Raw genomic sequence first — 11,882 nt, forward strand, 5'->3', positions numbered from 1 at the left:
GGTTGTCATGGCAACAGAGGCGGGTGAGAAGCTCTCTAGACACAGTCACTAAGCCAAACATTACTACGTGAATATTGGCACACAGAGCGAACAAACCCAACCCGCTCTTCACATCATGGACACACACATTTTGGTTCAGCTCACTCTTACATTCAATGTCTGAACAAGGATGGGGGCCTGACGAGTGAAGGTAAGCAAAGAACTTTTAAAAACTATTTTACGACACCACTTTACTTTTAATGATCACGTCGCAGTTTAATGTCTGGATCTAGAATTTACAATGTCATAAACATCCTTAACGAGTGTTATAATGTCAACAAAGTGATCTCGGGCCTTCGCGAAACACTGAAGATGAACTCGACGGGTTTTTGTGATTCTTTCTACGGGATTTTGTTTTTGACTTTGATACATGTGATTCTTCTTAGGTCTTGATACCATGTCCACCGTGACGAATCAACCTCTTCCCTACGGCCAACTGGAACGAGAGAATCACATCCGCGTTATTTTCCGAGCCTTCCAGAACAAATGCACTCCTGTGTGCGAGTGCCAACCTCACCCACACGGATGCAAAGCTCCCCAAATGTCAGGTGAGCAGGTTCCGGGTGCGCCGAGGAGCGAGGATGGTGCGGGAGGCTCCTCCAACTCTTTGAGTGTGCTGGATGATATCAGTCAGTTTCATATCACTGCCAGACCGCACCTTGAGGGTGAGCGCTGTCTTCTTGGACCAAAAGTATATTTGTAGATCAGCTCCCAAGTGATTTGCTTCTACTTGTAGGTCCGCAGTGTGTTCCTCAGAGGATCTACAGCATCGCCACGGGTGCCAGCAGGTCCCAATTGTTTGTGGCGGTGGAAGGTACGATTGCGCAATCTGACCTACATTATTGTTTAAAAGTTTCCTTTGCTTTTAAATGTCATTAAATATTTTCTTTATAAATGTAAATCAATTTAAATGTCATCAATGTACATTTTTCGAGTTATTTTCATGAACTATATCTCCATGTGCTTTTCAGCTTCCTGTTTCCTTCCTTGTTTTCAGAGAGTTCCTGCGTGTGCCTTCAGTGTTGTGGTCCAGCTCGATCCTGCTCCTTGCAGGGCTTCGACCAGCAGGGCCACCAGGTTTTCTACTTGGACAGACCTCTCAGGATGGATGCCTGCTGCCTTGGCTGTTGCCTGATGGAAATAAGCGCCTACACGGGCCAGAAGCAGCTCATCGGCACCGTGTGTCAAAGGTCGGCCACACCCGAGCCACTATAGCACAAATTATCTTTTGCATTAAAAAGAATGAAGATTATTAAGTGTAATTTTATTTCTTTGAATGGGTAATGAGGAACATCTACTGTAATTAGATTTTAGCCACGACGATACCTGCGGCCTTTTTCTTTCACACGTAGGAACGAAGCCTTTTGTGCTCATTGTGAGACACTTATCTCAACTTTCCCAGCCTGCACGTGTCACGTGCTCTTTTTTTCCACTCCCAGAGCAAGAAATAGCACAGAGAGGTCTAAAGAAGCACTAAGCAGCTGTTTGCTCCGAGCCGCAATTGACAGCACCCAAGCAGCGTGAGCGGGAAGGAATGCCGCATCCTTCCTAATGGGGAAAATTCACTAATGGCAACACCGAAATAATCCATTTGTCCCACGCGAGACCTAACCACTAGAGTCGAGTGCACAAATAATTTGTAGCATAAGAATAGCAACAAAGAACAACAACAAATCAAATCAGACATAAATGCACGGATGCTCTTGGGCGCCCCCTATTGGTTGGGGCCCAGAGGAGGCGCTTCGTTGTCTAACGAGAATAACACCGGCTAGCTTTGGATGTGAATTTTAGAGTTTTCCAGAAGCAACGCCGGATGTCTAATTGAGAAAAAGCTGGCGAAGGTTTGGATGATCTACTTGGTATGAAAATTCCCTCCGTTGTGCCGTAATAAAAGCCTGTCCCAGTTTGAACTCCTGTGACAGCGAGCAAACAATTTTGGTGCTGCGGAATCATGACAGCTGAAAATGGGAGCAATCAAGCATCAAGGCCGGCTTGGCGGTTGCCAGGTTGCTCACTGCAGGAGAGATTTTATCGTTCCAGTGGTGGGAGAGAGAGAGGTCATGGCCAGAAAGGGCCGAAACACTATCACAAGTGATAAGTGTGTGTTTGTGGTCCTATTTTTCCAGGTGGAGCATGTTCACGCCTCTCTTCGAAGTCAAAGACTCCCACGGAACGTGTGCTGTCCGAATTCAAGGCCCATGCTGCCCAATTCGCTGCTTGTCAAATCAGCAATTCCAGGTATTGCTCACTTTCCGGAAACACCTATTTTTACCAAAAAGCCACATCTATTGTTTTTTTTTTTTAAGATTGTCTCCAATTTTGGTGAGGACATCGGTACCATATGGAAGAAATGGCCCGGCTTTCACCAAGAGCATAACATGGACCATGAATATTTTGGGATGGAAGGTAAGGAGATTTGATGAATGTATACATGTGTGTTTTAAATCGATGACATGAGCATTTATGAATTGATTGAAATGTTTCAGTGCCACTTGACATGGATTCACAAACTAAACTGTTGCTACTGGCAGCCACATTCTTACTGGTAAGGGACGGTCATTTGGCACAATTTCCTTGATTGGCTATGCGGAACATTAACGGTTAATTAACTAATTACTAATTACAAACGAAAAAAAAATTCCGAACTGGTTTCAGAACGGAATTAGGTTTCATCAAACCCGAAAGGGTCACTAATGCTGCTGTTGTCTTTCTCTTTTTGCAGAATTACATGTTTTTTGAGATGAGCTGAAGGACGATAACTTACAGGTAAAAATTCATTTGACTGAACTAGATATTATAATAACAATCACTTCTGTTTTTAACATTGACATTCTTTATTCTTAATTTTATTTTGCCGAGGCCATGGAAAACATCTTCTGGACTGCTTTGAGGAAATTCTAGTCCAATTTTATTTATGATATGGAAATCTTATTTTTTACAATACTCTTCTCTGTGGTGTTAAATGTACAAGACAATTTTATTTTCAATTTACAGTGGCTTTAAAAGCATTGAAGTATTCAAGGCAGACTCTTTATTAGCAGCAGCTGCATATTTATTGCTTTTCATCCATTTAACGTACATCCAACTTGCATCTTCCCCAATCGTCACCACCAAACAAAAGTGGCGTTAGTTTTCCCAATAGAAAAATTGGAAAAAAAAAACAAAAAAACTTCACACTCATGGATATAAAATGATAAAAGCAGAAAATGTCCGTATTGTAAATGGTTGATGGCATTAAAGCACAGCCCATTTCCTTGGACTAGTTGAGAACAGCGTAGCAGTCCATTCGTAAGATTCCGAGTATGTGTAAGTGTGCCTCTTCCTTTCTTTTTGGAATTCTACTTCCAGGTCAGAGAAGGAGAATCCTGGCTAATTCAATCTTCAGCAATCTGTCTTTACAGATAAATGATAACAGTAGAAAGTCAAGTCGGACAGAACAATTGCAGTTAAAACACAGCACAGTATTACAAGAACTTCGACCACAAACCCTGTTTGAGTCCCGAGAGCGGTCGAGAAAGTCATGTGACGTGAACAATTAGAAAAAGGTTGATGAATTCAGCCAGGAACACTTTTTGTCAACAGCTTTTGAGCAAATAGCCGGACAACAGTCCGCTAAAATTCAACTTGCTACAAAAAAAGATTTAAAAAAAAAAAAAACAGTCTGAGACATCCGTTGTCTCTGGTTGACTAAAAATAATGCAAGTTTCTCTCTTCTGTTCAAAGGGCTTTCTGGTCGCACCCAAGCGGAGCCAAAGAAGGAGTGCTCTTTCCCGTCATTTGTTGCCGGCCTTCGCTCGGTCAATCCACGCAGCGGGTTTCCTCCTCCCCACCCGGACACATGATCCGCCCTCTCCATCCACCACAGCGACGTGATATAAAAACACACCTGCAAACAAGGAGGCCACAAGCGTGCTTACATTGCTGGATTACAAAATCAGACAAAATGGTTGCCAACCTTATAGAGGTGTGAGGTGGCAGGAGGGCTAACGTCCGCCGCTAGCATTCACCAGACCATGGAAGTCTTCCCATGCTCTGCAATGGAGCAACAGATCATTCCAGATTCCCACCAATTGACCTCAACGCAAACAGCCACGGACTACAAATTTCTCGACCTAAGTAAAAATTGATTTTGCATGATGTAAAAACAAAACACGAGGTGTTGATTGTAGTGTACGACTAACTTACAATGAAATTCCTTGAGGTGATTACAAATATTTCAGCTCCAAGTTCTACAATGTGTGCATGCATGTGTGTGTGTGTGGTAGAAGTCATAGAAAGTGATGCGAGACATACATACTTAATGCTGTCCGTGTGTGTCTTGTAGTCTATGATGGTGTTGGGGGGCAAGTTGAGGACCCGTCGGAGCGTATCTCTGATGCGGGACCGGGTGGATCGGTCGCTAGCTGTTTTGTTCCAGATGGAGATGATGTCCTCCTGGAAGGAGTTAGTGCCAACCAAGGCATTCGTGTCAAAAATGTTGCTTTTATCTAGATTGTGTTATGTTTTGGGTATATACCTGAAAGCGGACCGACACGACGGCGCCGCAGATTTCCTCGCCAACCATGAACTGCTCACCCAGCATAGCCAGGATCAGGTTTTCCCAGCAGCGGGACGCCAGGCCTTTCCGCAAACGGATGATCCACTTGCCGCCCATCTTGTTGGCATCATCCTCCCACATGGGTTTGATGCCTTCTTTGAAGAGATGGAAGTCACTGTGGCCCGTTAGGTCTCCTGGTCGAATCATGTGACTGTAGAAACGCCAGAACTGCTCCACCTTGGGGAAAATCAGCAAGATGAATCAATATGGGCCACCCCTGGTCCACCTGTTTTGATGAGAACCTACATACCGAGGCAAAGCTGCCAATCTGTCTAATGTTCTGCTCGTAGCTCTGAGTGCTGGCCGGCCTCCCCGGGTTCCTTCTGGAGTACCAAAATGTGTAATTATACTGAAGAGGGTGCTCACCCGCCCCTGGAGTCACCATCTATGACAAAAAAAAAAAATGAAGATGACGGTAATGTGGTTGTAAACAGACTTTGTCACAAGACGCTGCAAACGTACCTTTTTCCTTATAACGTTCTGGTCCTTGTCATCGTCTTCAATTTGTTCCTTCTCACCGTCTTTCGGTGAGCCTTGGTCCTGTTCGTGGTCACCGCTGTCATCATCTTTCAAACTGAAGTTAAAGGAAAAATACATTGTACTTGTTTTCATCCTTCATGACCTTTCACCCTAACCCCACTGCACAGTGCTGGGTAAAGATTCTATAGTCAGATCTCTTTAAGAAGTCTTCCTGCTGGTTCTACAGACACACCCAGGCATGCATGTATGTATCTTCACTCTATAATTTCTGCAATATGCCAGAGGACCACACGTCTTGCGTGTCTACTGTATATATTGACACTTAAAGATTTTACTCAGTGTAAACTTCCTGAAATGACATGGTACAAATCAGTATGAGTGGAAAATATCCGCATAAATAAATATGTACGCCTCTTTAAACTTCCCCGTGGTCATTTTGACAGCTACCCGTGCGTTGTTTCAGGCCGCAATGGGTGATTCCGCATCCTTTCGCCAGCCATTCAACAACTACCACACCGGGGATATGCGGCCTAAGCCTTCCTCCTGAGCTAAGCTAAAGCTAACAACATATGAATATCCCCGGGGTAATATGACATATGGTAACTTTTAGTGTCACAAAATATTTTGTACAGCAGCGTGGCACGATACCTCGCGCGGGTTTATTGGTGGTTACCATTGAACGCAAAATCATGCTTTTCCCCAGACAGGCCTCTCATTTTCCAAGCAACACTCATCTAAGTTGCTTTCAAGCTCCGAGTAGGAACTTCCGCGACTGCAGACGACACACACATTGCCTTATGTACTCACGCATCAAATTTGTTGTTCATTATGTTCCTAATGGGAGTCTCGTAGGGCGACTGTAGTGAATTCCGCAGGAAGGGTGGCGCGCACGGTGCGTGGACGTGGACGCGCACGGCGCATCGCCGTGGGCTTCGTTGGTCGTTATGGCGCAAGTTGTGATTTAAATGCCATATAAATGGAATATCAATCATTTTCAACTATTGTATTGTTACAATGCTTGGAGCGACATCAGATTTAGTTATGAATGAGTTTAATTCTGAATTTACTCGTACAGCGTTTGAAATATTTCTGCTGAAATGAACTGAAATATTCTTAGTGCGTCCCATCCCTCCAAATAACTACCATTTATTGTTTTTAATGAATAAAGAACATCTCTCTTTTTCGTAAAACAATACTAATCACTCGTCTTTATGCGTCGGACATCATGTGTGCCTTTAAGGGGCGTGGCATAAGAGACAGCACGAGCTGAAGTGTGAAATTTGGTGTGAACGCAGCATCATAATAAAAGCATCATGAAATATTTTCTTATTTTCATATCAATCACAGTCAATGGAATTTACGCATGCCAGTGCGTCTGAAAGCAGTGCGCTTCTCCGCCGGATATAAAGTGAGTAAACACCAATCAGCTTCGGGAACGTATCACGTGACATACCGCGCAATGGAATGGCGGGCCATTTGTTTGCTGAAAAGAGAACAAAATAAAGGAAACGACCATCGTGGCCATATGTGCTGATCTGAATACTTCTAAAACGGGAGCAGGCTTGGAGGACTTTGAGTGAGGACCTTGGCATACCTGGTATGTTTTTAATTCTATGTATACATAGCAGGTGGGCAAGCAATGCTAGCATCACACTTGCACAACTTCATAAACTTTTTCTTTTTCACTTTAAAATGAGAAGTACAACACAACTCTCCTTTTATTCTTTAACTTGGCACTGTCTCCCAGTGAGTCAATCATCAGAAGGCCATTCAATGACAGATATGGTGGATGAGCAAGAGGCAAACCGGCTGCCAAAGGCGCACAGCCTCAACACAAAACCAATTGGCACCCTCATCACACGGGCCGACCTCCTCTGATGTGCCGCAGCTCTTGTTTCATCCCTCACATCTCACTGCTCGTCATCTGCTCTCGCCACCACTTCGGGGGGCTCCGTTGGGGTCAGAGCGGTGGTCCGAGGGGGGACGGAAAAGGGAGCTGGAGGTTGTGGATGGCTTCAGACATCACGTCCTGCTGTATGGATGTTGCTTACAGTGTGAACGTCCAGAAAGCATTTATTTGCTGTCGTGGGGGGTGATTGGTAGACAACCCAGGCTTGGTATGGCACGGTTATGTCGCGGTGCAGTTTGGTTGGCTCAGTGGTGGCAGAGCAACCCCTTACCCCTTGCCCGCAGCGCTTCTGTGAGGACCTTCATGAGAGGAGCCTTTGTTCAGGTCCGGCGGGCGCATCACTGACTGAATGAGCAACAGCAGTGGCGGCTTTCTTCAATGGCGGCTGTTTGTTTACACCAGCCAGTCCCGTCATAGTTCATTAGCAGCCCAGCCCACCGACAACCTCTGATGTCCTAATGGCCAATGAGTGCCTTGCTGCCCATCGGTCCAGAGATTCAGCTTTTGGGGATGAAGGGAAGCTCCCATCCCACAACTCACACATTCTCACTAAGTCATGTGCAACACACACACACACACAAGTCTCTGTGGGGAGGGCAGAGGGGGGAGCCCTTTCATCATCCGGCCGACGTCAGTGAAGCGGCAAAGACGGCTAGCTTTGCATCACAGCGATGTGAGACACCTGCATAACAAGGACACAAGTGTTAGTCATTACTGCCATCTTCTGTCCATACACAAAAACACTGAAACAACTAGTTATGCTTCAAATTGGTTTGCCAAAGATGGTATCATTAACTAACCTCCTGAATGGCTCTTCCCAGCTTCTCCTGGCTTTTCACAACTCTCCTGCAGGACACACACACAGGATCACTTTTGACTTACAGCGCAAGATGAAATGAGTCTGTAACAATGCTTGTAACTCAAAATATGTATTTCTCAATTCATCTACTGAAATGAATGGAAAAGCCAACTGTAATGTGAAAAAAACCCAGACCATGATATTTGACTACAGTGTACTAATACATTTTTGCAAAGCTAACCTGTGGATTCTCCTTGCAAGGCTGATGGTGAAGTCTGCGGCGCAGTTCGGCTGGTATGTGGATGGCACGATGAGATAAGCTCCACGTGGAAGAGCGCAGGACAAGCTGACATCCTGAGTGTAGCAGTGGGGAACACAACTGGCGACGGGGTCCTCACTGGGGATGGAATGATTTTGCTCCCCGGCTGGTATCTGGATCAGGCAAGTAAGTCATCCAAGTCAGATTTCAATGTTATTTGAAATGCTTGAATGAAGCATCACCTTATAAATATGGAAGCCGATGGGGAGCAGATCAGCGTCGGCACGGTTCTGGCGCAGGTTCACCTTCACGTTGAGGTCCGGCAAAATTGGCTCATCGCAAACGGTAAATGGGAAGCGAGGATTGTGGACGTGGGATGGAAAGTTCCTGCTTCCTCCGGCGGACCTTCCCTCCACCCACGAGCCCCGGAAGTGATTGGTCTCCCACTCTCCGTTTGTAGTTGATGGCAGGAGAGGTGCTGGGTTCTTCAGGGCACTAATGGAGGACATGTGGAAAATTCAGATTATCACACTGGTTTGTCATTCTCACCAGAATGAGGCCACTTACTATCTCAAGATATTGCTAATATGGTAAAAAAAAAAAAATCCAAAGTAGCTCCGGAATTTAAAAACGGTAGTGTTCGTAAAATCCAAGCCAGTAATTAGCATTTTAGCATTAGCGCTGTGCTTACCTGACGGATGAGGTAGAGGAGGAAAAGATCCTGATGAGGAAGCGGGCCTCCACTTCTGGTTGGTAGGTGCTGGGGATCACAAGGTAGTGTCCGGGCTCCAGTAGCCCGTGGAGCACCACCTCCCTCTGGTGGGCGTGGCAGTGAGTAGAAGCACATGGGGCTTTGTTCAAAGTACGGCTCAGATTCAAACGTTTCTTCTCAACCTGATGAAAGTACAAAGTGTTGGCACAAACTACACACACACATGGCTTCCAAACATGTAATGACACAAACCTTCCACATGTGTAACGCAATGGCCTGGTAGTGCTGGCACCTCACGTCGTCTTCCGTGTTTGCAAAGTGTCTTGGCTTCCCGTGCTGCAGCAGAGATATGATAACCTCGCCTTTTTCGCACATCTTGAGCCAGAACTTTGGGTTAGTGCCATAGATGCTGCTGTTTCGACTTCCACCGGAGGAGAGACCCTTTACCCAGCGTCCGGCCAGGTGATGGCAGTGAGGCAGAAGGTTTCCTGTTTGAGACGTCATTGAGAAGGTCCACAAAAAAAACAAATAGGGACTATTGTACTGAACAAGACAATTACCAGTGTAGATACTTTGCAGGTGCCCTTCCTCAGTGATGGGGTAGCCTACTGTGACATCATCAAACTGGGAGAGGAATTCAGTCTCATCTAGCCAGAATTCACCCTGAGCCGCCCTGGCTTGAATGTCCAAAGCATCGACTGAATCCAGCAAATGCCATCCCGAACCGCTGCAAAGGGAGAGGAGAACTGAGCAAAAACAAAGCATGCATAAAAATAAAAAAAATCACTGAGTATATTGGATTGTCAGACAAAAAACTTTCCAGAATCTTGTTAACTAATCATCTTCTGTCTACTCACTGCATCATCTAAATGACTATCTAACCTCACCCCTCTGTCCAGGCTCCGCCCCAGCAGCACCTCCCCCATGGGTTTCTGATCCTGAACAGTCGCACCGGGCTTCCTGCTAGCGTCTTCACATCCAGCCACTCCACCACAGCCATGGCATGGTGCTGACCCAGCTCGTTGCCTCCTAACAGAAAGTGACATGATGATGTCATGAAAATGTTAAAGGTGAACAAAACACACCACCTGGGATGCTTTGAGTGGAGCAACTGAGTGCACAAGTGGCTCTCAGTGGATAGATGAGGTCCAGTTTCAGCCTTTTCTTCATGGCCTGGTTGTGGTTCTTCTCCGATGTGTGCTGCTCCTCCTCTGAACCAAAGCGAGACCAGCTCCAACACTCTGCAAGACCTCCGGTTAAGTCCACCAAGGCCTCAGACACCTGGCCGGCCCACAGTCGCTCGTATGAGCCGCGATGTCTTAAAAACAAGGAGAACTCAATTTAGCCTAAAATAATAATCCCGGGAAGTACAATCTGTCTGCCTACTTACTTGGCATATGCTTTTTCCAGAAGAGCCACCCAGAAGGCAGAGGGGGCGTGGCAGTGTGAGAAGCAGAGAGCCGAATCGACGCAAGGCAGGCGGTCATCGATTGTCACCTCTGTCCAGTGTCCCATCTCCCAAAAGTGAAAGTAAAAAGAGCCTCTGTAGTTGCTGTCACTCCACAAGGGCTGGTGCGGAGGAAATACCTACAAAAAAGTAAGATATTGAAATAATAATCTAGCACAGATAGGTTGATTATTGTCATGGTTGGGCATTGTTTCCTGTACCCTGTCCAGAAGATGTTTGTTCTTGAGCAGTACCGAGCATGCGCACAGAAACCAACAATCTCCCAACAAGCCTTGCTTGGCATGACTCCGATGGATGTTGTGAGGAAATAAAACCGGTGATCGGCAGATCTCCTGAAAATGGGGAAAAAAAATGGTGCAACTGATCAAAAACTGATTCTATTTTTTGTAATTTGATTCGAGTCCTGCATCCAGGTGCATTTCAATCAATTAGAAAACTGTACTGTGGAAAATGTATTAGTTCATTTTGAAAAGTGAAATTTATATTCCAACTTTAACACTGACAGGGAAAGACATTGACAAGTCGTGTTGCGCCCCTGGACTGCGTCTGACCTGTGGGCGGAGCCAAGTGATTTGGCCCTGGAGTCTGGAGATGGGCGTGGAGCTGTCACAAAACAGGGACGACTCATCAGAAGGAAACTCCAGGTCCTCGAAGAGAGCACACTCTCTGATTTTGCCTGCCTTCATGGCTCCAACCTGCTGTATGGTGAGTCCTTTCAGTCAGATGTTACCGTCATCAAGGCTATTCCCCTTTGAAAGTAAAAAAAAAAAAAAAAGCTAAGTCGTTAACCAAGGGCCGTTGCACATCGTCTCCAACCATTTTAATCAGTAGGAAAATGTGAAGGCACCAAAAAGAAACCGTGTCGTTTTCACTTTCACCTGCTCCAAGCATCTTTTCCCTCGTCGTCATATCATAACAGCTAACATGCGTTAGCCTCCACGCTGGAGATGATTTATCATGTCCACACAAACTCATGATGTTATGGTAGCTATTGTCATTTACGAGATTGCACCCAAAAGTGTCTTGCCGTGTCACATCACCGGATGTCAACAAAATGTGTCAAAATAAGATCACTTCCGGTCGGACAGTTCATTCGAGGAGTGGATCCTTCCTGAGTTCAAAACTGCTGCCCCCTACTGTTAGAACGGTGTATGATATGTTAATATCAATATTAACATAACATACAGTATTTGCATTAATAAATAAAATAATGTTCGTCAATAGCTGCTAAAAATACACCTATATGTTTTAAATCCGGGAGATGGAAGTTTTTAGGCTGGTAAAGGACTCAACGCAGCGTTGAATCATCTCTTGTAGCTGACAAATAATTCTCCGATAAGGTCATGGGTGGGAAATATCTTGCTTCTTCAAATTTGTTCCATCATTGACGTTAATAGAATATAATATGGGAGACGGTACCATAAAAAAAATCTCAAATTGAGCTATCTCGTGATTTTCATTGCACTTGTGTAAGAAAGTAAACACTAGGTGGCGGTAGAGGCAAACAAGTGACGTCGTTCTGTGAAAATGTGCACGTGTATTCTTTTTCTGTTTTTAAAATGGAGCTACGTTTTGCTTTCATCATCCACAACCTGGTGTGAGAACTTGAAAATGTTTCA

The 11,882-nt window shown here is 45.2% G+C and overlaps 3 protein-coding genes and 1 long non-coding RNA gene across 8 annotated transcripts in view; 2 read left to right on the forward strand and 2 right to left on the reverse strand.

Moving 5' to 3' along the window:
- LOC125984959 (phospholipid scramblase 2) overlaps positions 1-2,945 on the forward strand; it is a 3,062-nt gene extending 117 nt beyond the window's left edge. The window contains exons 1-8 of the mRNA XM_049747319.1: positions 1-190; positions 426-704; positions 776-853; positions 1,037-1,229; positions 2,166-2,277; positions 2,346-2,445; positions 2,526-2,584; positions 2,762-2,945. The exon at positions 1-190 is cut by the window's left edge and continues 117 nt beyond it. Coding sequence (XP_049603276.1) covers positions 437-704; positions 776-853; positions 1,037-1,229; positions 2,166-2,277; positions 2,346-2,445; positions 2,526-2,584; positions 2,762-2,788 — 837 coding nt within the window. The 5' untranslated portion in view covers positions 1-190; positions 426-436 and the 3' untranslated portion in view covers positions 2,789-2,945. The remainder of the gene's footprint in view (positions 191-425; positions 705-775; positions 854-1,036; positions 1,230-2,165; positions 2,278-2,345; positions 2,446-2,525; positions 2,585-2,761) is intronic.
- A 122-nt stretch (positions 2,946-3,067) lies between these two features.
- eif4e2 (eukaryotic translation initiation factor 4E family member 2) lies at positions 3,068-6,052 on the reverse strand. Of its 5 annotated transcripts, none has more exons than XM_049747322.2 (7): positions 5,924-6,052; positions 5,099-5,210; positions 4,887-5,021; positions 4,556-4,813; positions 4,337-4,473; positions 3,995-4,071; positions 3,068-3,925 (listed from the first exon to the last, which is right to left on the reverse strand). In XM_049747322.2, exons 1-6 carry the CDS (start codon positions 5,941-5,943, stop codon positions 4,023-4,025), a joined length of 711 nt encoding a protein of 236 aa, XP_049603279.1. In that variant the 5' UTR covers positions 5,944-6,052; the 3' UTR covers positions 3,068-3,925; positions 3,995-4,022. The 5 variants fall into 5 exon arrangements, with proteins under 5 accessions (XP_049603279.1, XP_049603280.1, XP_049603278.1 ...); XM_049747323.2 differs by having other exon boundaries at positions 4,333-4,473; XM_049747324.2 differs by lacking the exons at positions 3,068-3,925; positions 3,995-4,071 and adding an exon at positions 4,121-4,151.
- A 480-nt stretch (positions 6,053-6,532) lies between these two features.
- Positions 6,533-11,331, forward strand: LOC125984978 (uncharacterized). Its single transcript, XR_007487179.2, has 4 exons — positions 6,533-6,713; positions 8,086-8,269; positions 9,695-10,392; positions 10,769-11,331. It is a non-coding gene; the product is annotated as an uncharacterized lncRNA (long non-coding RNA).
- Positions 6,817-10,958, reverse strand: capn10 (calpain 10). Its single transcript, XM_049747287.1, has 12 exons — positions 10,815-10,958; positions 10,464-10,595; positions 10,186-10,382; positions 9,884-10,113; positions 9,683-9,824; positions 9,356-9,522; positions 9,048-9,283; positions 8,775-8,977; positions 8,326-8,578; positions 8,066-8,256; positions 7,826-7,871; positions 6,817-7,707 (listed from the first exon to the last, which is right to left on the reverse strand). Exons 1-12 carry the CDS (start codon positions 10,947-10,949, stop codon positions 7,678-7,680), a joined length of 1,962 nt encoding a protein of 653 aa, XP_049603244.1. The 5' UTR covers positions 10,950-10,958; the 3' UTR covers positions 6,817-7,677.
- Positions 11,332-11,882: the final 551 nt, after the last annotated feature.

This window comes from Syngnathus scovelli, chromosome 17 (assembly GCF_024217435.2).
Source record: "Syngnathus scovelli strain Florida chromosome 17, RoL_Ssco_1.2, whole genome shotgun sequence".
In the NCBI taxonomy this organism is placed as follows: Eukaryota; Metazoa; Chordata; class Actinopteri; order Syngnathiformes; family Syngnathidae; genus Syngnathus; species Syngnathus scovelli.

What these genes read in the sequence shown, in the direction of transcription:
- eif4e2 (XM_049747321.2), bottom strand. Translation starts at nt 5,943, where the DNA reads ATGAACAACAAATTTGATGC. An exon ending in AGATTGGCAGCTTTGCCTCG is followed by an intron (nt 4,814 to 4,886) that starts GTATGTAGGTTC and finishes ATTTTCCCCAAG; the next exon opens with GTGGAGCAGTTCTGGCGTTT. An exon ending in TCGTGTCGGTCCGCTTTCAG is followed by an intron (nt 4,474 to 4,555) that starts GTATATACCCAA and finishes AACTCCTTCCAG; the next exon opens with GAGGACATCATCTCCATCTG.
- capn10 (XM_049747287.1), bottom strand. Translation starts at nt 10,949, where the DNA reads ATGAAGGCAGGCAAAATCAGAGAGTGTGCTCTCTTCGAGGACCTGGAG. An exon ending in CTCCACTCAAAGCATCCCAG is followed by an intron (nt 9,825 to 9,883) that starts GTGGTGTGTTTT and finishes ACTTTCTGTTAG; the next exon opens with GAGGCAACGAGCTGGGTCAG. An exon ending in TCCTCTACCTCATCCGTCAG is followed by an intron (nt 8,579 to 8,774) that starts GTAAGCACAGCG and finishes GTCCTCCATTAG; the next exon opens with TGCCCTGAAGAACCCAGCAC.